Source organism: Leuresthes tenuis, unplaced genomic scaffold (genome assembly GCF_036924035.1).
Source record: "Leuresthes tenuis unplaced genomic scaffold, fLeuTen1.0.hap1 SCAF_16, whole genome shotgun sequence".
NCBI classification, from domain to species: domain Eukaryota; kingdom Metazoa; phylum Chordata; class Actinopteri; order Atheriniformes; family Atherinopsidae; genus Leuresthes; species Leuresthes tenuis.
In genome coordinates this window covers 700,101-725,166 of record NW_027325370.1, presented here as the reverse complement: position 1 = coordinate 725,166, position 25,066 = coordinate 700,101, and the positions used below count along the sequence as shown (strand labels likewise).

At 43.6% G+C, this 25,066-nt stretch overlaps 2 protein-coding genes across 2 annotated transcripts; both read left to right on the top strand.

The window, feature by feature from the left end:
• Positions 1 to 4,915: 4,915 nt before the first annotated feature.
• Positions 4,916 to 9,454, top strand: LOC140271219 (uncharacterized). The gene is made up of 10 exons (XM_072366338.1): positions 4,916 to 5,028; positions 5,409 to 5,652; positions 6,422 to 6,929; positions 7,010 to 7,062; positions 7,174 to 7,208; positions 7,279 to 7,347; positions 7,435 to 7,491; positions 8,064 to 8,210; positions 8,425 to 8,755; positions 9,450 to 9,454. Exons 2-10 carry the CDS (start codon positions 5,598 to 5,600, stop codon positions 9,452 to 9,454), a joined length of 1,260 nt encoding a protein of 419 aa, XP_072222439.1. The 5' UTR covers positions 4,916 to 5,028; positions 5,409 to 5,597.
• LOC140271684 (uncharacterized) lies at positions 9,390 to 24,802 on the top strand. Its single transcript, XM_072366966.1, has 8 exons — positions 9,390 to 9,566; positions 9,637 to 9,759; positions 22,661 to 22,717; positions 22,796 to 22,882; positions 22,962 to 23,279; positions 23,356 to 23,520; positions 23,846 to 23,980; positions 24,214 to 24,802. Exons 1-8 carry the CDS (start codon positions 9,531 to 9,533, stop codon positions 24,439 to 24,441), a joined length of 1,149 nt encoding a protein of 382 aa, XP_072223067.1. The 5' UTR covers positions 9,390 to 9,530; the 3' UTR covers positions 24,442 to 24,802.
• The last annotated feature ends 264 nt before the right edge of the window (positions 24,803 to 25,066 follow it).

The following is a 25,066-nucleotide window of genomic DNA, read 5'->3' as shown; positions in this document are numbered from 1 at the left end:
CTGAAAAGCACCTCAGAGTTACAGAAGGAACCACACACTGACTCCACCCACTCAGAGCTGACTCCTCCCCAGAGCTGACTCCACCCACTCAGAGCTGACTCCACCCACTCAGAGCTGACTCCTCCTCCTCAGGGCTGACTCCACCCCCTCAGAGCTGACCCCTCCCCCTCAGAGCTGACCCCTCCTCCTCAGAGCTGACTCCTCCTCCTCAGAGCTGACCCCTCCCCCTCAGAGCTGACCCCTCCCCCTCAGAGCTGACCCCTCCTCCTCAGAGCTGACTCCTCCTCCTCAGAGCTGACCCCTCCCCCTCAGAGCTGACTCCACCCACTCAGAGCTGACCCCCCCCCCCCCCCCCCCCTCAGAGTTGACCCCCCCCCCCTCGGAGCTGACTCCACCCACTCAGAGCTGACTCCTCCCCCTCAGAGTTGACTCCTCCTCCTCAGAGCTGACTCCTCCTCCTCAGAGCTGACCCCTCCTCCTCAGAGCTGACTCCTCCTTCTCAGAGCTGACTCCACCCACTCAGAGCTGACCCCCCCCCCCCCCTCAGAGTTGACACCCCCCCTCGGAGCTGACTCCACCCACTCAGAGCTGACTCCTCCCCCTCAGAGTTGACTCCTCCTCCTCAGAGCTGACTCCACCCACTCAGAGCTGACTCCTCCTCCTCAGAGCTGACTCCACCCACTCATGAGTATCACAGGACAAAAAACAATTTCTCTGCTGCTGTATCAGAGATCCTCTGTGATCGAAGAGCTCCTTCTCTGACTCACTCTGTCTCTCACTGACTCCCTCTCAGTCAGACTCCCTCTCGCAGTGATCATGTCTGATTATTTGCCGTCAGCTGATTGGTCCTCAGCTGGATGAAAATACTTTAAAAAGTCACGTGCATGTATCTATATGCATAAACATTTGATAGGATTTGTGCACAACATACTTTCATCTTCATAACTCTGCCTGGTACTACAGCATTTATGGGACCAATTCACACATCAACACACCTTTGCCATGAAAAATAAAGCAAAAAAAGAATAAAATCACAAATAAAATGAACCAAAAAAGAAAAAAACAGCCAATGAAACGGAAGAAGTGAAGAAGAAGAAATGTGTCCAAGGAGGACAAGAATAAAGATCAGGTTGGATTTTCCAGCTGCAGAGAAACAAGAGGATGGCAGATAGATGCAGAGTTAGTCTGAGGAGTCTGAAGCTGTGGTTCCTCTGATAAAACTAATGAAACATGTTTATATACTGCAGATATTTCCCTTAGTGTTCATCTATCCCTGTTATTCATCACAGACTGAAACAGAACCTTATCGTTATCGTCTCTGAGTCACAGACGAAGCCTCAGTTCTGTTGTCATGTAAAAATGTTTGATCAGTTTTAACTCTTTTTCTGAGCATTTTAGTTCAGAGTCGATAAAAACATGCAGTCTTAGTATTGTTAGGTCCTGTAACATTAACATTGTCTCTTGATATTTTGGTGGCCTCTGGAGGTGTCTTTGTCAGCCTCTGAAACATGGCAACAAACTTCGGTTCAGCTGTCCAGATGAAGGTTTGTTTTTACAACAGAAGAGTAACATCCCACACCTCCAGGAGGAGCCAAAGGGTGAAAAAATATCTGTAGGTCCACTCCTCAAGTTCAAATATAAACCAAATCCACTTTACTTATCCTCAAATTAAAGGGCACAGAGAAGAAGAAAGGATAAAAACCCTCTTATGAACTGTTGAAGCAAACAAGCTGCAGCTGAACACTTATAAACCAGGATTTATACCTTTAAAGTCTCCTTCTGTTAGAAATAAAATTTTTCAACCTACTAATGTGTCGGTTTTATGTGTTACAGACACTTTATATGAGGATATAACATCAAAGCTAACATCAAAGCTAACAATAAGCTAACCACCAGTCAGGCTCTGTCAGTGCAGGTATAGAAGGAAGTACGGGCTCAGCTGACCTCTGACCCTATGTTCTACACAGAACATTTCCAGGAACCAGTCCTGACTGCTGTGGGGTGGGGGGGCACATTTAGTCTGCACTCACTGTGAGGAACTGAGAAGCTAGCGCAAGCTAGGTGTAGAAGAAGTAAAAGCAAGACTCCATGGTTCTCAGCCTTTGGTTGAGATGGAGCTGAACCAGGAATCTCCAGAGCTGGGGGAGCCCTTTCATTCACCTGAAAGCTATAGAAAGTGAATCCATCACCACTCCCATACTTCCATTTACAGGTGATTGCCGTAAATTGCGCAGCTTATAATACGGTGCAGCTAATGAGGCTAACGGCTGGAACCTCTTCCAGCTGTCATGGCAGCTTTATTCATGGTAATAATAACAGTTATTGACTTTCTGTCTGTTCAGGGGAGCTGCTGTTTCAGCCTCAGACACTCTGAACATCGGAGGTTAAATTCAGTGGGAACAGTCCTGTAAAAAACATTTTATCTTGATTCGTTTGGACTGAAATCTGCAGCAGATCACTCTGAATTATTTCCATTGGAAGGTTGGCTCCTGAGGCCCCCGGGGGCCCAACCAGATGCACGTGGGCTCGCAGTGTGCCGGGGCTGATGAGGCCTCAGAGGCCTCAGAGGCCTGTGAAGGTTGTCCTGAAGGGGGCAACAGGGGAGAGCTCATGAGGTCAGCTGCCTTTGTTCTCAAGCTGTGCCACGAAGGCATCCTGAGAGACCCCCGGGACATCAGCTGCTACAAATCTGCTGTTATCTTTCTGTATTTATCACCTAAATCTAGTTTTATTGTTGTTCCTCTGACAGCTTACAAAGTTACTGCTGCTAGTTACACTTAAATAAAGTTAATCAGTTAAATAAAGTTAATCAGTTAAATAAAGTTAGTTAAATAAAGTTAATCAGTTAAATAAAGTTAATCAGATTGAATAAAGTTGGTTAAATAAAGTTAATCAGTTAAATAAAGTTAATCAGATTGAATAAAGTTAGTTAAATAAAGTTAATCAGATTGAATAAGTTAGTTAAATAAAGTTAATCAGTTAAATAAAGTTAATAAATTAAACAAAGTTAGTTAAATAAAGTTAATCAGTTAAATAAAGTTAATCAGATTGAATAAAGTTGGTTAAATAAAGTTAATCAGTTAAATAAAGTTAGTTAAACAAAGTTAATGAGTTAAATAACGTTAATCAGTTTCAATAAAGTTAATCAGTTAAATAAAGTTAGTTAAATAAAGTTAATCAGTTAAATAAAGTTAGTTAAACAAAGTTAATGAGTTAAATAAAGTTAATCAGTTTCAATAAAGTTAATCAGTTAACTAAAGTTAATGAGTTAAACAAAGTTAATGAGATTGACTAAAGTTAATCAGTTAAATAAAGTTAATCAGTTTGAATAAAGTTAATCAGTTTAATAAAGTTAATCAGTTAAATAAAGTTAGTCAGTTAAAGTTAATCAGTTAAATAAAGTTAATCAGTTAAATAAAGTTAGTCAGTTAAAGTTAATCAGTTAAATAAAGTTAATCAGTTAAATAAAGTTAATCAGTTAAATAAAGTTAGTCAGTTAAAGTTAATCAGTTAAATAAAGTTAGTCAGTTAAAGTTAATCAGTTATATAAATGTATTGTCTGGCCCAATCAGGACGCAGCAGAACAGATTTGTACCCAGAAACTTCTCATGTCTTCACGCCTTTTCTCACAGGTTTTAACCTTTATTATTTAACTTATCGTATGATTATCAGATTGTGTTCTGACTGAGTTTGATGATGCTGCTTCTTTCAGGCTCTGTTGTGCTTTTTAACTTTAACTGGAGACAAACTGTCATGTTTCTGGTCTTCAGAGGTCAGAACCGACCTAAAGTGGTCCAAGAATGGAAACCCTGATCCAACAGAACAGCTGCTGAGGACCGGCCGCCGGTCGGTTCCACCGACCCAAACGAGGTTCCACATCCATGTTCTGTGATGGTCTCTTTCAGCAGCTTCCTGCAGGGCAGCAGAAGTCATGAAGAACGGGTTTGAGGGGTTGAACTTTAGGGGTCCAGTCGAACATCTGAACATCTGAACATTTCCCAGGATGCTTTTCACTGATGTGCAGCAGCAGCCTGGTGGAGTGAGAGGAACTTCCAAAGCATTAAAGAGTATCTCAGTCTGATTACAGATCTGTGAGAAGAATAAAGTGAAGCTGCTGAACAAAATGTACAAAGTTTGTCCGAAAAGGCACCAGAAGTTTTACTTGTGATTACTTTTCTTTTCTGGAGTTTGACAGAAAGGTTCGGTTCTGGAGCTGCTCGGAACATCCATCAAACTTCTGCTCAGCAGAAACTTCAGGAACTGATCGAAATGATCGATTCACACACACTCTCTGCGCATGCTCGGCGGCAGTGGAGCTGACCCCTTCAGGTCTCCTCGGAAATTCGACGCATTGTTGCATCTCCACAGATGCAGCAGAATCCTTCAGGAGGAGCGCGTTTGTATTAGTGCTCACATGCACGTGACATGACAAAGCACAAAAACACCTGAGTGATGAAACATCAAAGTGTTTTAATGTGTTCGGAAAAGCAGAAAGAAAAGTTTAGCTTCAGCAGGTTTATATTCAGTCCAGTTTTATTCATAAAGCGCCAAATCACAACAAATGTCACCTCAAAGCACTTCAGATGACATCATGTGTGATGACGTCATGATCCAGTCAAATAAAATCAATTAAATTACAAATTAGTACAATTCATACAAAGCAAATTCAATTTAAATATATTTAAAAATGTGTGTGTGTGTGTGTGGGGGGGGGGGGGGGTAAACTGTGTCCTTACATTCGATAAAGTACATTTGATAGTGATTACAGTCACTGATGGAAATCATTCTTATTGATCCGTTGAACTGATTATATTTGATATTTTTAGGTTTTTAAGCCAATGTTTTGGTGCCGTTGTGTAAATTCCGACGCTCGGTGCGTCCCTGAAGGCATCAGCAGAGCGGAGGCGGAGCCGCGGAGGGTCGCGCGGAGGGTCGCGCAGAGCGGTGAGACACAAAACCCTGCTTTGATTCTCATGGATTATCTGATTTATTGAAGCGCGTCCGCAGCGAGGGAGAGACACGAGACAGGTGAGCACATGCGCGTGGACAGGAGCCACGCGGGGCGGGAGGAGGTTCGCCGCTGGGGGGTCCGGAGCAGAGCAGAACATGTCCGCCGCGGGTCTGCTTGTGTGGGTGCGTTAGTGTGCACGTGCGCCAGTAGTTCCGTGGTCGCTCCCACTGAGACGACCTGCAGCTGACTACACATCCCAGCATGCCTTGCTCTGCTCCCCCATGCGCGCGGGATCAGACCAGGCACAGAAAGTTCAGGAGGAGCGGAACCGGGACTCAGGTCCAGTCCGGTTCAGGTGGGCTTTAGAGGGGTGGAGCTTAGTCAGGTGTTGAAGTGGGTGGAGCCACTGCTCTGTGGAAGCCTCGTGCTTGACATGCGCGTGTCTGTTTTCTGTCAGGTTCCAGCTGCTCATCAGTTGATTGGTGATCAATGGTGACCCAGCTGATGCTCTCCTCAACAAATCATCTGCTTTAACATCAGATGACCTCAGGTGCCACTCAAAGCTAGCATGGACGGAGAGGCCACGCCCACCGGCTGCAGGACTCCCCTTCATTGGCCACGGAGGCGGTTCTAAACCAACCCTGAGATGAACTACGAGCAGTTGGATGAGCTGTGTCTGGGGGCGGAGCTTGAGGTGGAAGGTAAGATCAATATTATGTTGTTATGCTAACAAGCATGAGAGGTTCCTCAGGGCTCTGTTGTCAGAGCCTCACAGATTAGTGCCCCCTGCTGGCTGGAGGAAGTCCTGCTGCTGTGGTTATACTGAAGCAGTCAGAGAAGATCTCACTCTGAAAACCAACGAGTCACAGAGCCAGCAGGTCCAGGAGTTCAACCCAGACATCCAGCTCCTCCTGGGGATCCCGAGGCGTTCCCAGGCCTGATGGGAAATATAATCCCTCCATCACTGGGGTCTGATGTCGAGCTGGACTGCATCAAACCGCCACTCTGTCCTCCAGCTTTGCCAGCCGCTGAGTCTGAGCGGCGTTCTGGGTGTGTAGCGCTTTCACTTCCTGGTTCAGGTTCAGGATGACCTCCGGCTTCACGGCTTTGGCCGCAGAGTGAGAGCCCGACAAACCGCGAGCGACTTAGCCAACTAGCTAGCGACTTAGCCAACTAGCTAGCGACTTAGCCAACTAGCTAGCGACTTAGCCAACTAGCTAGCGACTTAGCCAACTAGCGCTGTCCTTCTAAAATATCTCAGTTTGAGTTAAGCAGCCGTCATCCAGAATCAGAACCCAGGAAACAAACAAAAGTCTGAAACGAGCACAGAAAACAGACAGGAAGTCAGATACTCCTCACACACACACACAGTAACCTCCAAACTTTATCGACACACCTGTCCAGAACAATCCGCCACAGGTGGGGCTTCAGCTGACCTCTGACCTCATGACGGTTCTGTTTGTCCCGCAGCGGTACCCGGTCCTCCTGAGGAGGCGGAGCTCCGTCCAACCCGCAAATGCTCCACAGCCCGGAGGGTGGAGAAGGCGGAGGAGGAGGAGGAGCGATGGAGGCGGCTGTTCCCCGACATCAAGACGTGCACGATTGTGCTCGAACGCCCTCGGCCTGAACAGCTGATGGCGTGGAAGCTGAAGCAGTGGGGGCGGGGCAGCAGGGTCAGGTCACATGACCTGAGGCCAGGAGTGGATCACCTGGAGCCGCTGGAGCCGCCAGACGGCAGGTCACAGAGCTACGTGAAGAAGGTGGAGGTCAGAGTTCAGGCCGAGCCTGCCCCTGACAGCGGGCCTGAGAGACCCCGCAGAAGACTGTGTACCGATGTGACCGCAGGCTCCGCCCACCAGCGCCCACACGACGAAGAAAACAGCCATGACTTCAGCAACAACCTGTCAACGATGGACCACACCTACTGCGTGGAGGACTCAGACACACCTGACAGCAACAGCCAATCACAGGACACCAGGTAGGAGTGGGAGGAGCCAACTGCTCAGACGCTGTCAGATATCAGTCATCAGTGATTAACCTCGTCCTGGTCATTCACAGGCCGGCGTCCGGCTGCGGACACAAAGACGAGGACGCCGGCTGCCTCTCTGCAGGTAACACACCTGTCCACCTGACAGAGGCGGGGCTTAAACGTCATGTGACCAAGCTATGATGTCACAGATGTTTCTTCTTCCTGCTCATGATGGTGTTTGTTTTTCTTCCAGAGAAGAAGAATCCTCCCAGCATCGTGTTTAAGAAGGTAACGCCACCTGGCTGTGTGCGTGCACGTGTGTGCGTGCACGTGCTTCAGTGTGTGTTCTCTGTTTCAGGTGGGGGGGCATCAGTGGGTGCTGAGCAGGCCACAGGTGAGAGAAGAGGAAGAGGAGGAGGAGGAAGAGGTGAGACTGAGTGAAGCTGCTGCTCACCTGTTAACCAATGATCTGCCTGTCATGTGACCTGCTGCTGGCTTCTGATTGGTCCTCCAGATGAAGAAGAGGAAGAGGACAAAGGATCTGATGACAGAGGCGCCGACTCCAATGAATGTGAGATAACCCTCATCAGTGTGTTAGCTCCGCCCTCTTCAGAGTGTTAGCCCCGCCCTCATCAACATGTTAGCCCCGCCCTCTTCAGCGTGTTAACTCCGCCCTCTTCAGCGTGTTAGCTCCGCCCCCTCATCGTGTTAGCTCCGCCCCCTCGTCGTGTTAGCTCCGCCCCCGTCAGCGTGTTAACCCCGCCCCCTCGGTGTTAGCCCCGCCCTCTTCAGCCTGTTAGCTCCGCCCCGTCAGCATGTTAGCTCCGCCCTCTTCAGCGTGTTAACTCCGCCCCCTCAGTGTGTTAGCTCCGCCCTCTTCAGCCTGTTAGCTCCGCCCTCTTCAGCCTGTTAGCTCCGCCCCCCTCATCGTGTTAGCTCCGCCCCCTCATCGTGTTAGCTCCGCCCCCGTCAGCGTGTTAACCCCGCCCCCTCGGTGTTAGCCCCGCCCTCTTCAGCGTGTTAACTCCGCCCTCTTCAGCCTGTTAGCTCCGCCCTCTTCAGCCTGTTAGCTCCGCCCCCGTCAGCGTGTTAGCTCCGCTCCCTCATCATCCCGCGCTGATCAGCTGATCTTTCTCTCCACAGAAGATCCGGCGGCGGAAGGCGTGCGGCGAGTGCGCCGCCTGCCTCAGGAACCACTGCGGGGCGTGTCAGTTCTGCCGGGACATGAGGCGGTTCGGCGGTCCTTCGAAGCTGAAGCAGAAGTGTGTGCAGAGACGCTGTCTGGTGGTGGTGAGTCACACCTGAACGTGTCAGAGTGACCTGCAGCGTTTTATGACTTCAGCCTGTTTAACTTGTTCCTCGGCGGTTTGGGTCACTTCCAGTCTGAGTTAAATCTGTCTGTAAAGCAACATTTAGCCAAACTGAAGCTAAAGAACTGTGTTTGGGTCTGACGCCTCCTGCTGGTCAGCAGAGGAACTGCAGCCATCTGTCTCTGTTTCCTCAGAATACCCGGAAAGCTCCGATCGTGGACCTGCCGGATGGCGTCCTGGAGGAGGTGACGGTTACCACGGCAACTGAGCCTCAGCTCCCTCACTGGAGGATATGGAGGGAGGGACAAGAGGTGGGTGAAAAAAAAAGGTTCAACTCCATGAAAACCAGACCCTGCACCCGTTATATTCCAGTTAATGCTTTCACAAACAGCTCGACCTTAAAGTTAAAGTTAAAGGTTAAAGGTCATACATCTCAGACTCTCCAGGCCTCAGTTAGCATGCTAAAGGTTAAAGGTCATACATCTCAGACTCTACAGGCCTCAGTTAGCATGTTAAAGGTTAAAGGTCATGACAGCACAGTTAGAAAAAGGCTGAACAAGGATGGCTTGTTTGGAAGGGCTGCAGGAGAAAGCCTCTTCTCTCTAAAAAGAACATGGCAGCACAGCTTAGGTTTGCAAAGCTGCATCTGAACAAAGCTCAAGACTTCTGGAACAATGTCCTTTGGACAGACCAGAGCAAAGTGGAGATGTTTGGTCCTAATGCACAGCAGCACGTTTGGAGGAAACCAAACACAGCATATCAGCACAAACACCTCATACCAGCTGTCAAGCACGGTGGTGGAGGGCTGATGATCTGGGCTGGTTCTGCAGCCACAGGACCTGGGCACCTTGCAGTCATTGAGTCCACCATGAACTCCTCTGGATACCAAAGTATTCTAGAGTCAGATGTGAGGCCATCTGTCCCACAGCTAAAGCTGGGCTGAAACTGGCTCATCAACAGGACAAAGATCCCAAACACAGCAGCAGATCTACAGCAGAATGTGGGAAAAAGAAAGAATCAAGGTGTTGCAATGGTCCAGTCAGAGTCCAGACCTCAGCCTGACTGAGATGCTGTGGTGGGACCTTAAGAGAGCTGTGCAGAAACCAAAGCTGCAAACCTCAATGTCTTCTTTCTGTGATTGTTTTCTGTCCTCCTCTCCCATCTACTTTCCTCCTCACTCTGTTGGACTGGATTCTGCGTTGATGCCCCCCCGCTGCAGGATGAACCCAGGAGCAGGTGGGGGGGGGTGTGGGGAGGACAAAGGGTGAAGCTAAAAAACAGTAAAGTCAGGAATCGACTGATGAAGGAAGAAGAGGAGCAAAGAGAAAGCTCACAGGTTGGTTTAAACCTTTGGTCTGAGCTGATCAGACAAGCAGCGGATCAATCAGTCTGGTGTTTGTGTTCAGGAGGTGAAGAAAAGGTGGAGGAAGGAGTTACAGCAGAGGAGAGAAAGGAAGGAGGCAAACTATGCTGAAGTGCTGATGAAGAAGGAGGAAGAGGAGCAAAAGAATGAGATGGAGCAAACTCAGGTGGGTCTGAGTCTCATAATGTCTCTTTGAGGTTGTTTTCTGTCTCTTTGAGGTTGTTTTCTGTCTCTTTGAGGTTGTTTTGTGTCTCTTTGAGGTTGTTTTCTGTCTCTTCGAGGTTGTTTTCTGTCTCTTTGAGGTTGTTTTCTGTCTCTTTGAGGTTGTTTTCTGTCTCTTTGAGGTTGTTTTCTGTCTCTTTGAGGTTGTTTTCTGTCTCTTTGAGGTTGTTTTGTGTCTCTTTGAGGTTGTTTTCTGTCTCTTCGAGGTTGTTTTCTGTCTCTTCGAGGTTGTTTTGTGTCTCTTTGAGGTTGTTTTCTGTCTCTTTGAGGTTGTTTTCTGTCTCTTTGAGGTTGTTTTCTGTCTCTTTGTTGTTGTTTTCTGTCTCTTTGAGGTTGTTTTCTGTCTCTTTGAGGTTGTTTTCTGTCTCTTTGAGGTTGTTTTCTGTCTCTTTGAGGTTGTTTTCTGTCTCTTTGTGGTTGTTTTCTGTCTCTTTGAGGTTGTTTTCTGTCTCTTTGTTGTTGTTTTCTGTCTCTTTGAGGTTGTTTTCTGTCTCTTTGAGGTTGTTTTCTGTCTCTTTGAGGTTGTTTTCTGTCTCTTTGAGGTTGTTTTCTGTCTCTTTGTGGTTGTTTTCTGTCTCTTTGTTGTTGTTTTCTGTCTCTTTGAGGTTGTTTTCTGTCTCTTTGAGGTTGTTTTCTGTCTCTTTGAGGTTGTTTTCTGTCTCTTTGAGGTTGTTTTCTGTCTCTTTGAGGTTGTTTTCTGTCTCTTTGAGGTTGTTTTCTGTCTCTCTGAGGTTGTTTTCTGTCTCTTTGTTGTTGTTTTCTGTCTCTTTGGAGGTTGTTTTCTGTCTCTTTGAGGTTGTTTTCTGTCTCTCTGAGGTTGTTTTCTGTCTCTTTGAGGTTGTTTTGTGTCTCTCTGAGGTTATTTTCTGTCTCTCTGAGGTTGTTTTCTGTCTCTCTGAGGTTGTTTTCTGTCTCTTTGTTGTTGTTTTCTGTCTCTTTGAGGTTGTTTTCTGTCTCTCTGAGGTTGTTTTCTGTCTCTTTGAGGTTGTTTTGTGTCTCTTTGAGGTTGTTTTGTGTCTCTTTGAGGTTGTTTTGTGTCTCTTTGTGGTTGTTTTCTGTCTCTTTGAGGTTGTTTTCTGTCTCTTTGAGGTTGTTTTGTGTCTCTCTGAGGTTGTTTTCTGTCTCTTTGAGGTTGTTTTCTGTCTCTCTGAGGTTGTTTTGTGTCTCTTTGAGGTTGTTTTGTGTCTCTTTGAGGTTGTTTTGTGTCTCTCTGAGGTTGTTTTGTGTCTCTTTGAGGTTGTTTTGTGTCTCTTTGAGGTTGTTTTGTGTCTCTTTGAGGTTGTTTTGTGTCTCTCTGAGGTTGTTTTGTGTCTCTTTGAGGTTGTTTTCTGTCTCTTTGAGGTTGTTTTGTGTCTCTCTGAGGTTATTTTCTGTCTCTCTGAGGTTGTTTTCTGTCTCTCTGAGGTTGTTTTCTGTCTCTTTGTTGTTGTTTTCTGTCTCTTTGAGGTTGTTTTCTGTCTCTTTGAGGTTGTTTTCTGTCTCTTTGAGGTTGTTTTCTGTCTCTTTGAGGTTGTTTTGTGTCTCTTTGTGGTTGTTTTCTGTCTCTTTGAGGTTGTTTTCTGTCTCTTTGAGGTTGTTTTCTGTCTCTTTGAGGTTGTTTTCTGTCTCTTTGAGGTTGTTTTCTGTCTCTTTGAGGTTGTTTTGTGTCTCTTTGTGGTTGTTTTCTGTCTCTCTGAGGTTGTTTTGTGTCTCTTTGAGTTTGTTTTCTGTCTCTTTGAGGTTGTTTTGTGTCTCTCTGAGGTTATTTTCTGTCTCTCTGAGGTTTTCTGTCTCTCTGAGGTTGTTTTCTGTCTCTTTGTTGTTGTTTTCTGTCTCTTTGAGGTTGTTTTCTGTCTCTTTGAGGTTGTTTTCTGTCTCTTTGAGGTTGTTTTCTGTCTCTTTGAGGTTGTTTTGTGTCTCTTTGTGGTTGTTTTCTGTCTCTTTGAGGTTGTTTTCTGTCTCTTTGAGGTTGTTTTGTGTCTCTCTGAGGTTGTTTTCTGTCTCTTTGAGGTTGTTTTGTGTCTCTTTGAGGTTGTTTTCTGTCTCTTTGAGGTTGTTTTGTGTCTCTTTGTGGTTGTTTTCTGTCTCTTTGAGGTTGTTTTCTGTCTCTCTGAGGTTGTTTTCTGTCTCTTTGAGGTTGTTTTCTGTCTCTTTGAGGTTGTTTTCTGTCTCTTTGAGGTTGTTTTGTGTCTCTCTGAGGTTGTTTTCTGTCTCTTTGAGGTTGTTTTCTGTCTCTTTGAGGTTGTTTTCTGTCTCTTTGAGGTTGTTTTCTGTCTCTTTGAGGTTGTTTTCTGTCTCTCTGAGGTTGTTTTCTGTCTCTTTGAGGTTGTTTTCTGTCTCTCTGAGGTTGTTTTGTGTCTCTTTGAGGTTTTCTGTCTCTTTGAGGTTGTTTTGTGTCTCTTTGAGGTTGTTTTGTGTCTCTTTGAGTTTGTTTTCTGTCTCTTTGTGGTTGTTTTCTGTCTCTTTGTGGTTGTTTTCTGTCTCTTTGTTGTTGTTTTCTGTCTCTCTGAGGTTGTTTTCTGTCTCTTTGTGGTTCTTTTCTGTCTCTTTGAGGTTGTTTTCTGTCTCTTCGTGGTTGTTTTCTGTCTCTTTGAGGTTGTTTTCTGTCTCTCTGAGGTTGTTTTCTGTCTCTCTGAGGTTGTTTTCTGTCTATTTGTGGTTGTTTTCTGTCTCTTTGAGGTTGTTTTCTGTCTCTTCGTGGTTGTTTTCTGTCTCTTTGAGGTTGTTTTCTGTCTCTCTGAGGTTGTTTTCTGTCTCTCTGAGGTTGTTTTCTGTCTCTTTGTGGTTGTTTTCTGTCTCTTTGAGGTTGTTTTGTGTCTCTTTGTGGTTGTTTTCTGTCTCTCTGAGGTTGTTTTCTGTCTCTTTGAGTTTGTTTTCTGTCTCTTTGTGGTTGTTTTCTGTCTCTTTGAGGTTGTTTTCTGTCTCTTTGAGTTTGTTTTCTGTCTCTTTGTGGTTGTTTTCTGTCTCTTTGAGTTTGTTTTCTGTCTCTTTGAGGTTGTTTTCTGTCTCTTTGAGTTTGTTTTCTGTCTCTTTGTGGTTGTTTTCTGTCTCTTTGAGGTTGTTTTCTGTCTCTTTGTGGTTGTTTTCTGTCTCTTTGAGGTTGTTTTCTGTCTCTTTGAGTTTGTTTTCTGTCTCTTTGTGGTTGTTTTCTGTCTCTTTGAGGTTGTTTTCTGTCTCTTTGAGTTTGTTTTCTGTCTCTTTGTGGTTGTTTTCTGTCTCTTTGAGGTTGTTTTGTGTCTCTTTGAGGTTGTTTTGTGTCTCTTTGAGGTTGTTTTCTGTCTCTTTGAGGTTGTTTTGTGTCTCTTTGAGGTTGTTTTCTGTCTCTTTGAGGTTGTTTTCTGTCTCTTTGAGGTTGTTTTCTGTCTCTTTGAGGTTGTTTTGTGTCTCTTTGAGGTTGTTTTCTGTCTCTTTGAGTTTGTTTTCTGTCTCTTTGTGGTTGTTTTCTGTCTCTTTGAGGTTGTTTTCTGTCTCTTTGAGGTTGTTTTGTGTCTCTCTGAGGTTGTTTTCTGTCTCTTTGAGGTTGTTTTGTGTCTCTTTGAGGTTGTTTTCTGTCTCTTTGAGGTTGTTTTGTGTCTCTTTGTGGTTGTTTTCTGTCTCTTTGAGGTTGTTTTCTGTCTCTCTGAGGTTGTTTTCTGTCTCTTTGAGGTTGTTTTCTGTCTCTTTGAGGTTGTTTTCTGTCTCTTTGAGGTTGTTTTGTGTCTCTCTGAGGTTGTTTTCTGTCTCTTTGAGGTTGTTTTCTGTCTCTTTGAGGTTGTTTTCTGTCTCTTTGAGGTTGTTTTCTGTCTCTTTGAGGTTGTTTTCTGTCTCTCTGAGGTTGTTTTCTGTCTCTTTGAGGTTGTTTTCTGTCTCTCTGAGGTTGTTTTGTGTCTCTTTGAGGTTTTGTGTCTCTTTGAGGTTGTTTTGTGTCTCTTTGAGGTTGTTTTGTGTCTCTTTGAGTTTGTTTTCTGTCTCTTTGTGGTTGTTTTCTGTCTCTTTGTGGTTGTTTTCTGTCTCTTTGTTGTTGTTTTCTGTCTCTCTGAGGTTGTTTTCTGTCTCTTTGTGGTTCTTTTCTGTCTCTTTGAGGTTGTTTTCTGTCTCTCTGAGGTTGTTTTCTGTCTCTCTGAGGTTGTTTTCTGTCTCTTTGTGGTTGTTTTCTGTCTCTTTGAGGTTGTTTTCTGTCTCTTCGTGGTTGTTTTCTGTCTCTTTGAGGTTGTTTTCTGTCTCTCTGAGGTTGTTTTCTGTCTCTCTGAGGTTGTTTTCTGTCTCTTTGTGGTTGTTTTCTGTCTCTTTGAGGTTGTTTTGTGTCTCTTTGTGGTTGTTTTCTGTCTCTCTGAGGTTGTTTTCTGTCTCTTTGAGTTTGTTTTCTGTCTCTTTGTGGTTGTTTTCTGTCTCTTTGAGGTTGTTTTCTGTCTCTTTGAGTTTGTTTTCTGTCTCTTTGTGGTTGTTTTCTGTCTCTTTGAGTTTGTTTTCTGTCTCTTTGAGGTTGTTTTCTGTCTCTTTGAGTTTGTTTTCTGTCTCTTTGTGGTTGTTTTCTGTCTCTTTGAGGTTGTTTTCTGTCTCTTTGTGGTTGTTTTCTGTCTCTTTGAGGTTGTTTTCTGTCTCTTTGAGTTTGTTTTCTGTCTCTTTGTGGTTGTTTTCTGTCTCTTTGAGGTTGTTTTCTGTCTCTTTGAGTTTGTTTTCTGTCTCTTTGTGGTTGTTTTCTGTCTCTTTGAGGTTGTTTTGTGTCTCTTTGAGGTTGTTTTGTGTCTCTTTGAGGTTGTTTTCTGTCTCTTTGAGGTTGTTTTCTGTCTCTTTGAGGTTGTTTTCTGTCTCTTTGTGGTTGTTTTCTGTCTCTTTGAGGTTGTTTTCTGTCTCTTTGTTGTTGTTTTCTGTCTCTTTGAGGTTGTTTTCTGTCTCTTTGAGGTTGTTTTCTGTCTCTTTGAGGTTGTTTTCTGTCTCTTTGAGGTTGTTTTCTGTCTCTTTGTGGTTGTTTTCTGTCTCTTTGTTGTTGTTTTCTGTCTCTTTGAGGTTGTTTTCTGTCTCTTTGAGGTTGTTTTCTGTCTCTTTGAGGTTGTTTTCTGTCTCTTTGAGGTTGTTTTCTGTCTCTTTGAGGTTGTTTTCTGTCTCTTTGAGGTTGTTTTCTGTCTCTCTGAGGTTGTTTTCTGTCTCTTTGTTGTTGTTTTCTGTCTCTTTGGAGGTTGTTTTCTGTCTCTTTGAGGTTGTTTTCTGTCTCTCTGAGGTTGTTTTCTGTCTCTTTGAGGTTGTTTTGTGTCTCTCTGAGGTTATTTTCTGTCTCTCTGAGGTTGTTTTCTGTCTCTCTGAGGTTGTTTTCTGTCTCTTTGTTGTTGTTTTCTGTCTCTTTGAGGTTGTTTTCTGTCTCTCTGAGGTTGTTTTCTGTCTCTTTGAGGTTGTTTTCTGTCTCTTTGAGGTTGTTTTGTGTCTCTTTGAGGTTGTTTTGTGTCTCTTTGTGGTTGTTTTCTGTCTCTTTGAGGTTGTTTTCTGTCTCTTTGAGGTTGTTTTGTGTCTCTCTGAGGTTGTTTTCTGTCTCTTTGAGGTTGTTTTCTGTCTCTCTGAGGTTGTTTTGTGTCTCTTTGAGGTTGTTTTGTGTCTCTTTGAGGTTGTTTTGTGTCTCTCTGAGGTTGTTTTGTGTCTCTTTGAGGTTGTTTTGTGTCTCTTTGAGGTTGTTTTGTGTCTCTTTGAGGTTGTTTTGTGTCTCTCTGAGGTTGTTTTGTGTCTCTTTGAGGTTGTTTTCTGTCTCTTTGAGGTTGTTTTGTGTCTCTCTGAGGTTGTTTTCTGTCTCTCTGAGGTTGTTTTCTGTCTCTCTGAGGTTGTTTTCTGTCTCTTTGTTGTTGTTTTCTGTCTCTTTGAGGTTGTTTTCTGTCTCTTTGAGGTTGTTTTCTGTCTCTTTGAGGTTGTTTTCTGTCTCTTTGAGGTTGTTTTCTGTCTCTTTGTTGTTGTTTTCTGTCTCTTTGAGGTTGTTTTCTGTCTCTTTGAGGTTGTTTTCTGTCTCTTTGAGGTTGTTTTGTGTCTCTTTGTGGTTGTTTTCTGTCTCTTTGAGGTTGTTTTCTGTCTCTTTGAGGTTGTTTTCTGTCTCTTTGAGGTTGTTTTGTGTCTCTTTGTGGTTGTTTTCTGTCTCTTTGAGGTTGTTTTCTGTCTCTTTGAGGTTGTTTTGTGTCTCTCTGAGGTTGTTTTCTGTCTCTTTGAGGTTGTTTTGTGTCTCTTTGAGGTTGTTTTCTGTCTCTTTGAGGTTGTTTTGTGTCTCTTTGTGGTTGTTTTCTGTCTCTTTGAGGTTGTTTTCTGTCTCTCTGAGGTTGTTTTCTGTCTCTTTGAGGTTGTTTTCTGTCTCTTTGAGGTTGTTTTCTGTCTCTTTGAGGTTGTTTTGTGTCTCTCTGAGGTTGTTTTCTGTCTCTTTGAGGTTGTTTTCTGTCTCTTTGAGGTTGTTTTCTGTCTCTTTGAGGTTGTTTTCTGTCTCTTTGAGGTTGTTTTCTGTCTCTCTGAGGTTGTTTTCTGTCTCTTTGAGGTTGTTTTCTGTCTCTCTGAGGTTGTTTTGTGTCTCTTTGAGGTTTTCTGTCTCTTTGAGGTTGTTTTGTGTCTCTTTGAGGTTGTTTTGTGTCTCTTTGAGTTTGTTTTCTGTCTCTTTGTGGTTGTTTTCTGTCTCTTTGTGGTTGTTTTCTGTCTCTTTGTTGTTGTTTTCTGTCTCTCTGAGGTTGTTTTCTGTCTCTTTGTGGTTCTTTTCTGTCTCTTTGAGGTTGTTTTCTGTCTCTTCGTGGTTGTTTTCTGTCTCTTTGAGGTTGTTTTCTGTCTCTCTGAGGTTGTTTTCTGTCTCTCTGAGGTTGTTTTCTGTCTCTTTGTGGTTGTTTTCTGTCTCTTTGAGGTTGTTTTCTGTCTCTTCGTGGTTGTTTTCTGTCTCTTTGAGGTTGTTTTCTGTCTCTCTGAGGTTGTTTTCTGTCTCTCTGAGGTTGTTTTCTGTCTCTTTGTGGTTGTTTTCTGTCTCTTTGAGGTTGTTTTGTGTCTCTTTGTGGTTGTTTTCTGTCTCTCTGAGGTTGTTTTCTGTCTCTTTGAGTTTGTTTTCTGTCTCTTTGTGGTTGTTTTCTGTCTCTTTGAGGTTGTTTTCTGTCTCTTTGAGTTTGTTTTCTGTCTCTTTGTGGTTGTTTTCTGTCTCTTTGAGTTTGTTTTCTGTCTCTTTGAGGTTGTTTTCTGTCTCTTTGAGTTTGTTTTCTGTCTCTTTGTGGTTGTTTTCTGTCTCTTTGAGGTTGTTTTCTGTCTCTTTGTGGTTGTTTTCTGTCTCTTTGAGGTTGTTTTCTGTCTCTTTGAGTTTGTTTTCTGTCTCTTTGTGGTTGTTTTCTGTCTCTTTGAGGTTGTTTTCTGTCTCTTTGAGTTTGTTTTCTGTCTCTTTGTGGTTGTTTTCTGTCTCTTTGAGGTTGTTTTGTGTCTCTTTGAGGTTGTTTTGTGTCTCTTTGAGGTTGTTTTCTGTCTCTTTGAGGTTGTTTTCTGTCTCTTTGAGGTTGTTTTCTGTCTCTCTGAGGTTGTTTTCTGTCTCTTTGAGGTTGTTTTCTGTCTCTCTGAGGTTGTTTTGTGTCTCTTTGAGGTTTTCTGTCTCTTTGAGGTTGTTTTGTGTCTCTTTGAGGTTGTTTTGTGTCTCTTTGAGTTTGTTTTCTGTCTCTTTGTGGTTGTTTTCTGTCTCTTTGTGGTTGTTTTCTGTCTCTTTGTTGTTGTTTTCTGTCTCTCTGAGGTTGTTTTCTGTCTCTTTGTGGTTCTTTTCTGTCTCTTTGAGGTTGTTTTCTGTCTCTTCGTGGTTGTTTTCTGTCTCTTTGAGGTTGTTTTCTGTCTCTCTGAGGTTGTTTTCTGTCTCTCTGAGGTTGTTTTCTGTCTCTTTGTGGTTGTTTTCTGTCTCTTTGAGGTTGTTTTCTGTCTCTTCGTGGTTGTTTTCTGTCTCTTTGAGGTTGTTTTCTGTCTCTCTGAGGTTGTTTTCTGTCTCTCTGAGGTTGTTTTCTGTCTCTTTGTGGTTGTTTTCTGTCTCTTTGAGGTTGTTTTGTGTCTCTTTGTGGTTGTTTTCTGTCTCTCTGAGGTTGTTTTCTGTCTCTTTGAGTTTGTTTTCTGTCTCTTTGTGGTTGTTTTCTGTCTCTTTGAGGTTGTTTTCTGTCTCTTTGAGTTTGTTTTCTGTCTCTTTGTGGTTGTTTTCTGTCTCTTTGAGTTTGTTTTCTGTCTCTTTGAGGTTGTTTTCTGTCTCTTTGAGTTTGTTTTCTGTCTCTTTGTGGTTGTTTTCTGTCTCTTTGAGGTTGTTTTCTGTCTCTTTGTGGTTGTTTTCTGTCTCTTTGAGGTTGTTTTCTGTCTCTTTGAGTTTGTTTTCTGTCTCTTTGTGGTTGTTTTCTGTCTCTTTGAGGTTGTTTTCTGTCTCTTTGAGTTTGTTTTCTGTCTCTTTGTGGTTGTTTTCTGTCTCTTTGAGGTTGTTTTGTGTCTCTTTGAGGTTGTTTTGTGTCTCTTTGAGGTTGTTTTCTGTCTCTTTGAGGTTGTTTTGTGTCTCTTTGAGGTTGTTTTCTGTCTCTTTGAGGTTGTTTTCTGTCTCTTTGAGGTTGTTTTCTGTCTCTTTGAGGTTGTTTTGTGTCTCTTTGAGGTTGTTTTCTGTCTCTTTGAGTTTGTTTTCTGTCTCTTTGTGGTTGTTTTCTGTCTCTTTGAGGTTGTTTTCTGTCTCTTTGAGGTTGTTTTGTGTCTCTCTGAGGTTGTTTTCTGTCTCTTTGAGGTTGTTTTGTGTCTCTTTGAGGTTGTTTTCTGTCTCTTTGAGGTTGTTTTGTGTCTCTTTGTGGTTGTTTTCTGTCTCTTTGAGGTTGTTTTCTGTCTCTCTGAGGTTGTTTTCTGTCTCTTTGAGGTTGTTTTCTGTCTCTTTGAGGTTGTTTTCTGTCTCTTTGAGGTTGTTTTGTGTCTCTCTGAGGTTGTTTTCTGTCTCTTTGAGGTTGTTTTCTGTCTCTTTGAGGTTGTTTTCTGTCTCTTTGAGGTTGTTTTCTGTCTCTTTGAGGTTGTTTTCTGTCTCTCTGAGGTTGTTTTCTGTCTCTTTGAGGTTGTTTTCTGTCTCTCTGAGGTTGTTTTGTGTCTCTTTGAGGTTTTCTGTCTCTTTGAGGTTGTTTTGTGTCTCTTTGAGGTTGTTTTGTGTCTCTTTGAGTTTGTTTTCTGTCTCTTTGTGGTTGTTTTCTGTCTCTTTGTGGTTGTTTTCTGTCTCTTTGTTGTTGTTTTCTGTCTCTCTGAGGTTGTTTTCTGTCTCTTTGTGGTTCTTTTCTGTCTCTTTGAGGTTGTTTTCTGTCTCTTCGTGGTTGTTTTCTGTCTCTTTGAGGTTGTTTTCTGTCTCTCTGAGGTTGTTTTCTGTCTCTCTGAGGTTGTTTTCTGTCTCTTTGTGGTTGTTTTCTGTCTCTTTGAGGTTGTTTTCTGTCTCTTCGTGGTTGTTTTCTGTCTCTTTGAGGTTGTTTTCTGTCTCTCTGAGGTTGTTTTCTGTCTCTCTGAGGTTGTTTTCTGTCTCTTTGTGGTTGTTTTCTGTCTCTTTGAGGTTGTTTTGTGTCTCTTTGTGGTTGTTTTCTGTCTCTCTGAGGTTGTTTTCTGTCTCTTTGAGTTTGTTTTCTGTCTCTTTGTGGTTGTTTTCTGTCTCTTTGAGGTTGTTTTCTGTCTCTTTGAGTTTGTTTTCTGTCTCTTTGTGGTTGTTTTCTGTCTCTTTGAGTTTGTTTTCTGTCTCTTTGAGGTTGTTTTCTGTCTCTTTGAGTTTGTTTTCTGTCTCTTTGTGGTTGTTTTCTGTCTCTTTGAGGTTGTTTTCTGTCTCTTTGTGGTTGTTTTCTGTCTCTTTGAGGTTGTTTTCTGTCTCTTTGAGTTTGTTTTCTGTCTCTTTGTGGTTGTTTTCTGTCTCTTTGAGGTTGTTTTCTGTCTCTTTGAGTTTGTTTTCTGTCTCTTTGTGGTTGTTTTCTGTCTCTTTGAGGTTGTTTTGTGTCTCTTTGAGGTTGTTTTGTGTCTCTTTGAGGTTGTTTTCTGTCTCTTTGAGGTTGTTTTCTGTCTCTTTGAGGTTGTTTTCTGTCTCTTTGTGGTTGTTTTCTGTCTCTTTGAGGTTGTTTTCTGTCTCTTTGTTGTTGTTTTCTGTCTCTTTGAGGTTGTTTTCTGTCTCTTTGAGGTTGTTTTCTGTCTCTTTGAGGTTGTTTTCTGTCTCTTTGAGGTTGTTTTCTGTCTCTTTGTGGTTGTTTTCTGTCTCTTTGTTGTTGTTTTCTGTCTCTTTGAGGTTGTTTTCTGTCTCTTTGAGGTTGTTTTCTGTCTCTTTGAGGTTGTTTTCTGTCTCTTTGAGGTTGTTTTCTGTCTCTTTGAGGTTGTTTTCTGTCTCTTTGAGGTTGTTTTCTGTCTCTCTGAGGTTGTTTTCTGTCTCTTTGTTGTTGTTTTCTGTCTCTTTGGAGGTTGTTTTCTGTCTCTTTGAGGTTGTTTTCTGTCTCTCTGAGGTTGTTTTCTGTCTCTTTGAGGTTGTTTTGTGTCTCTCTGAGGTTATTTTCTGTCTCTCTGAGGTTGTTTTCTGTCTCTCTGAGGTTGTTTTCTGTCTCTTTGTTGTTGTTTTCTGTCTCTTTGAGGTTGTTTTCTGTCTCTCTGAGGTTGTTTTCTGTCTCTTTGAGGTTGTTTTCTGTCTCTTTGAGGTTGTTTTGTGTCTCTTTGAGGTTGTTTTGTGTCTCTTTGTGGTTGTTTTCTGTCTCTTTGAGGTTGTTTTCTGTCTCTTTGAGGTTGTTTTGTGTCTCTCTGAGGTTGTTTTCTGTCTCTTTGAGGTTGTTTTCTGTCTCTCTGAGGTTGTTTTGTGTCTCTTTGAGGTTGTTTTGTGTCTCTTTGAGGTTGTTTTGTGTCTCTCTGAGGTTGTTTTGTGTCTCTTTGAGGTTGTTTTGTGTCTCTTTGAGGTTGTTTTGTGTCTCTTTGAGGTTGTTTTGTGTCTCTCTGAGGTTGTTTTGTGTCTCTTTGAGGTTGTTTTCTGTCTCTTTGAGGTTGTTTTGTGTCTCTCTGAGGTTGTTTTCTGTCTCTCTGAGGTTGTTTTCTGTCTCTCTGAGGTTGTTTTCTGTCTCTTTGTTGTTGTTTTCTGTCTCTTTGAGGTTGTTTTCTGTCTCTTTGAGGTTGTTTTCTGTCTCTTTGAGGTTGTTTTCTGTCTCTTTGAGGTTGTTTTCTGTCTCTTTGTTGTTGTTTTCTGTCTCTTTGAGGTTGTTTTCTGTCTCTTTGAGGTTGTTTTCTGTCTCTTTGAGGTTGTTTTGTGTCTCTTTGTGGTTGTTTTCTGTCTCTTTGAGGTTGTTTTCTGTCTCTTTGAGGTTGTTTTCTGTCTCTTTGAGGTTGTTTTGTGTCTCTTTGTGGTTGTTTTCTGTCTCTTTGAGGTTGTTTTCTGTCTCTTTGAGGTTGTTTTGTGTCTCTCTGAGGTTGTTTTCTGTCTCTTTGAGGTTGTTTTGTGTCTCTTTGAGGTTGTTTTCTGTCTCTTTGAGGTTGTTTTGTGTCTCTTTGTGGTTGTTTTCTGTCTCTTTGAGGTTGTTTTCTGTCTCTCTGAGGTTGTTTTCTGTCTCTTTGAGGTTGTTTTCTGTCTCTTTGAGGTTGTTTTCTGTCTCTTTGAGGTTGTTTTGTGTCTCTCTGAGGTTGTTTTCTGTCTCTTTGAGGTTGTTTTCTGTCTCTTTGAGGTTGTTTTCTGTCTCTTTGAGGTTGTTTTCTGTCTCTTTGAGGTTGTTTTCTGTCTCTCTGAGGTTGTTTTCTGTCTCTTTGAGGTTGTTTTCTGTCTCTCTGAGGTTGTTTTGTGTCTCTTTGAGGTTTTCTGTCTCTTTGAGGTTGTTTTGTGTCTCTTTGAGGTTGTTTTGTGTCTCTTTGAGTTTGTTTTCTGTCTCTTTGTGGTTGTTTTCTGTCTCTTTGTGGTTGTTTTCTGTCTCTTTGTTGTTGTTTTCTGTCTCTCTGAGGTTGTTTTCTGTCTCTTTGTGGTTCTTTTCTGTCTCTTTGAGGTTGTTTTCTGTCTCTTCGTGGTTGTTTTCTGTCTCTTTGAGGTTGTTTTCTGTCTCTCTGAGGTTGTTTTCTGTCTCTCTGAGGTTGTTTTCTGTCTCTTTGTGGTTGTTTTCTGTCTCTTTGAGGTTGTTTTCTGTCTCTTCGTGGTTGTTTTCTGTCTCTTTGAGGTTGTTTTCTGTCTCTCTGAGGTTGTTTTCTGTCTCTCTGAGGTTGTTTTCTGTCTCTTTGTGGTTGTTTTCTGTCTCTTTGAGGTTGTTTTGTGTCTCTTTGTGGTTGTTTTCTGTCTCTCTGAGGTTGTTTTCTGTCTCTTTGAGTTTGTTTTCTGTCTCTTTGTGGTTGTTTTCTGTCTCTTTGAGGTTGTTTTCTGTCTCTTTGAGTTTGTTTTCTGTCTCTTTGTGGTTGTTTTCTGTCTCTTTGAGTTTGTTTTCTGTCTCTTTGAGGTTGTTTTCTGTCTCTTTGAGTTTGTTTTCTGTCTCTTTGTGGTTGTTTTCTGTCTCTTTGAGGTTGTTTTCTGTCTCTTTGTGGTTGTTTTCTGTCTCTTTGAGGTTGTTTTCTGTCTCTTTGAGTTTGTTTTCTGTCTCTTTGTGGTTGTTTTCTGTCTCTTTGAGGTTGTTTTCTGTCTCTTTGAGTTTGTTTTCTGTCTCTTTGTGGTTGTTTTCTGTCTCTTTGAGGTTGTTTTGTGTCTCTTTGAGGTTGTTTTGTGTCTCTTTGAGGTTGTTTTCTGTCTCTTTGAGGTTGTTTTCTGTCTCTTTGAGGTTGTTTTGTGTCTCTTTGAGGTTGTTTTCTGTCTCTTTGAGGTTGTTTTCTGTCTCTTCGTGTTTTCCTTTCATTTATGTTCGTGGTTGTTTTACATCTTTGTTGCTGTGAGGGAAAGCTACAGGGATGTTGTGAGTGCAGATCCCACGTCCTCTGAAGGAAATGTGTTTGTGCTTCCTCAGTTTTGGTTGGCTGGTGGAGGCGGACCTTCACAACACCTGACTGGAACACATGTGCAGGTAACACATGCACACACTTGAGTCCTCCTCCGAGGCTCTGAGAAGTCTCCATCTGAAACTCTGAAACTTTTATTTCAGCTGAATCTCACTCTGGACGGCAGCCATCTTTCTCCCAGCATCCTCTCTGACTCCACCCTCACCTGTCTGTCAGGACTACTGCCTCAGGTAAACTCAGCCTCCTTCATCACGCTCAGGTGTGTTGTGGGCCCTCAGAACCTGACCCGAGTCTGTTGTCTGTGTCCAGGAGGGTTCTGTCCTCCATGTTTCCACAGGCCTCTCCTTCATACCTCCTCCCTCTCCTCCTGTGGTCCAAACTCTGCAGCCGAAGGAGGAGGAGGAGCCTGTGGAGATCCAGCTGCACGGAGCAGGTGGAGGTGTGATGGAGGAGAAGGTTTGCAGTGAAGGAGTGTCTGAGAGAGGGAAGTTCTATGAGGTGGAGGTGGAGCTCCCCTGCTCCGATTCTGATGAGGAGACTCTGACGGCGTCCCCGCCCTCTGACATCACTGAAGCTGTCACAGCAAAGGTGGCTGATGATGTCACAGCACACGACATCATCTTATTGGTCAGTGGAGCTGTCAGTCATCAGCGATAGAGACCAGGAAGTGATGCTGTCGTTACCGCCCTGTCTCTGTTTTCAGGGCTCGGGGTCGTTTCGCCTGTTCGGAGGCGGGGTCAGGGATGGTGTCACAGGGGGGCGGAGCCTGCTGCACCTGCAGTGGCTGTTGAAGAGGGCGGTGCTGCCGGCTCACTGGGTGTCAGTTCTGGCTGATGGTCCGGTTCTGCAGCTGCTGCAGTGCTCCAGAGTACGACAACACACACACACACACATGCACGGTGCACGTTCACGTGCACGTTTACAGTGCACGTGCACGGTAAACGCTGTCTCCATGGCGCTGGTTTCACTTGGTTCACAGCAGCTCCTGATCTCAGATCCATTTAAGCTCAGATTTAATCTTTAATCTTTTTCTTTTCCTCATGATGAAACAAACTTTGTGAAATTAAAACTTTGCTCGTTTAGATTTAAAACTTTAGATATTTCGTCCTTTCTGCGGTTAGAGTTAAAGTTAAAGAGTTAAACAGAGTTAAAAGTTGTTCTTTCCAGCATCTAATGATGTCACCGTCTCTCAGCTCTCCTCCATGACCGACACAGTCGTCCACATCCGGCCCGATCTCCACCTCTACATCAGCGTCCAGAACCGCCTGCTGCCAGAGACACACCGAGTGTACGAGGAACACACACACGGGGTCACACACCTGAGCCAGGTAAGGAATCACATCAGCTCCGTGTCCTCTCAGCAGGAAGGTTCTGGTTCTGTCCAGCTTCCTGTTTTCCATGTTTTAAACTGGTCAATTAATCGATAATCAGATAAATAATTGTATCATTAAAAACTATTTATCGAGTTGAACCAGAACATTTAACTCTGATGTGTGTTAGCTTCAGGATGCTAAAGATGCTAACAGCTGTGTGTGTGTGTGTGTGTGTGTGTGTGTGTCAGCTGGTGTCTCTGCTGCTCGACCTGGAGCGGATGACCGTCTGTCAAGGCTCGAGGGTTCGATCCCTTGTCTGTCCACAGCTGGTACGAACAGCTGCCTGCCACCTGCTGGTGGCCCCGCCCTGCCTCACCTGTCTGCCCTGCCTATTGGAGGAGGAGGAGGAGGAGGAGGAGGAGGAGGAGGAGGAGGAGGAGGAGGAGGAGGAGGAGGAGGAGGAGGAGGAAAGCTGATTTTCCATTTGCATTAAGTGCTTCTGTCCTTACCTGAGAAGGTGAAGCCACGCCCACACCTGTTGAAGCAGTCTGTGGTGAGTTCACTGTCTGTGTGGCAGTGGGACATTAGAGCGCCCCCCATAGGAGGACATTGTTACTGTAAGAGTGGGAGCAGCAGGACTTGCTGGTATTGCAGTTCTGTGCTGAGTTGGTTCCTCAGCAGCCTCACGTCCAAACGTTTCTACCTCAGAGTGTGGCGACCCGGCCCGGCCCAGCCCACAGCGGTTCTGTGCTACACTACAGTTCACTTTCCACTGCTCAGACCTGTGAATATTTAGTTTTTATGAAGAGATTCTGAACACTGTGTACTTTTGATACGTTTTATAAAGATTTTTTAAGAAAATGTTTGGTGTGAAGTCGTCCTTCTTGTGTTTCGGATCCACTAGTCCTCCTCAGAATCTGTTTGGACCCGGCTGCAGATGGTCAACAGTAGTGAGAGAAGTTAGTTCCCAGCAGATAAATCCAACATGTAGCTGCTTTCAGACCAGAACAGCAGCTGATGATCGTTCTGGACAGACCCAGTTTAGCTGGAAGAAACTAACAAAAAAGGATCCACAATTTAGAGGAAATTCTTTATTGTCTA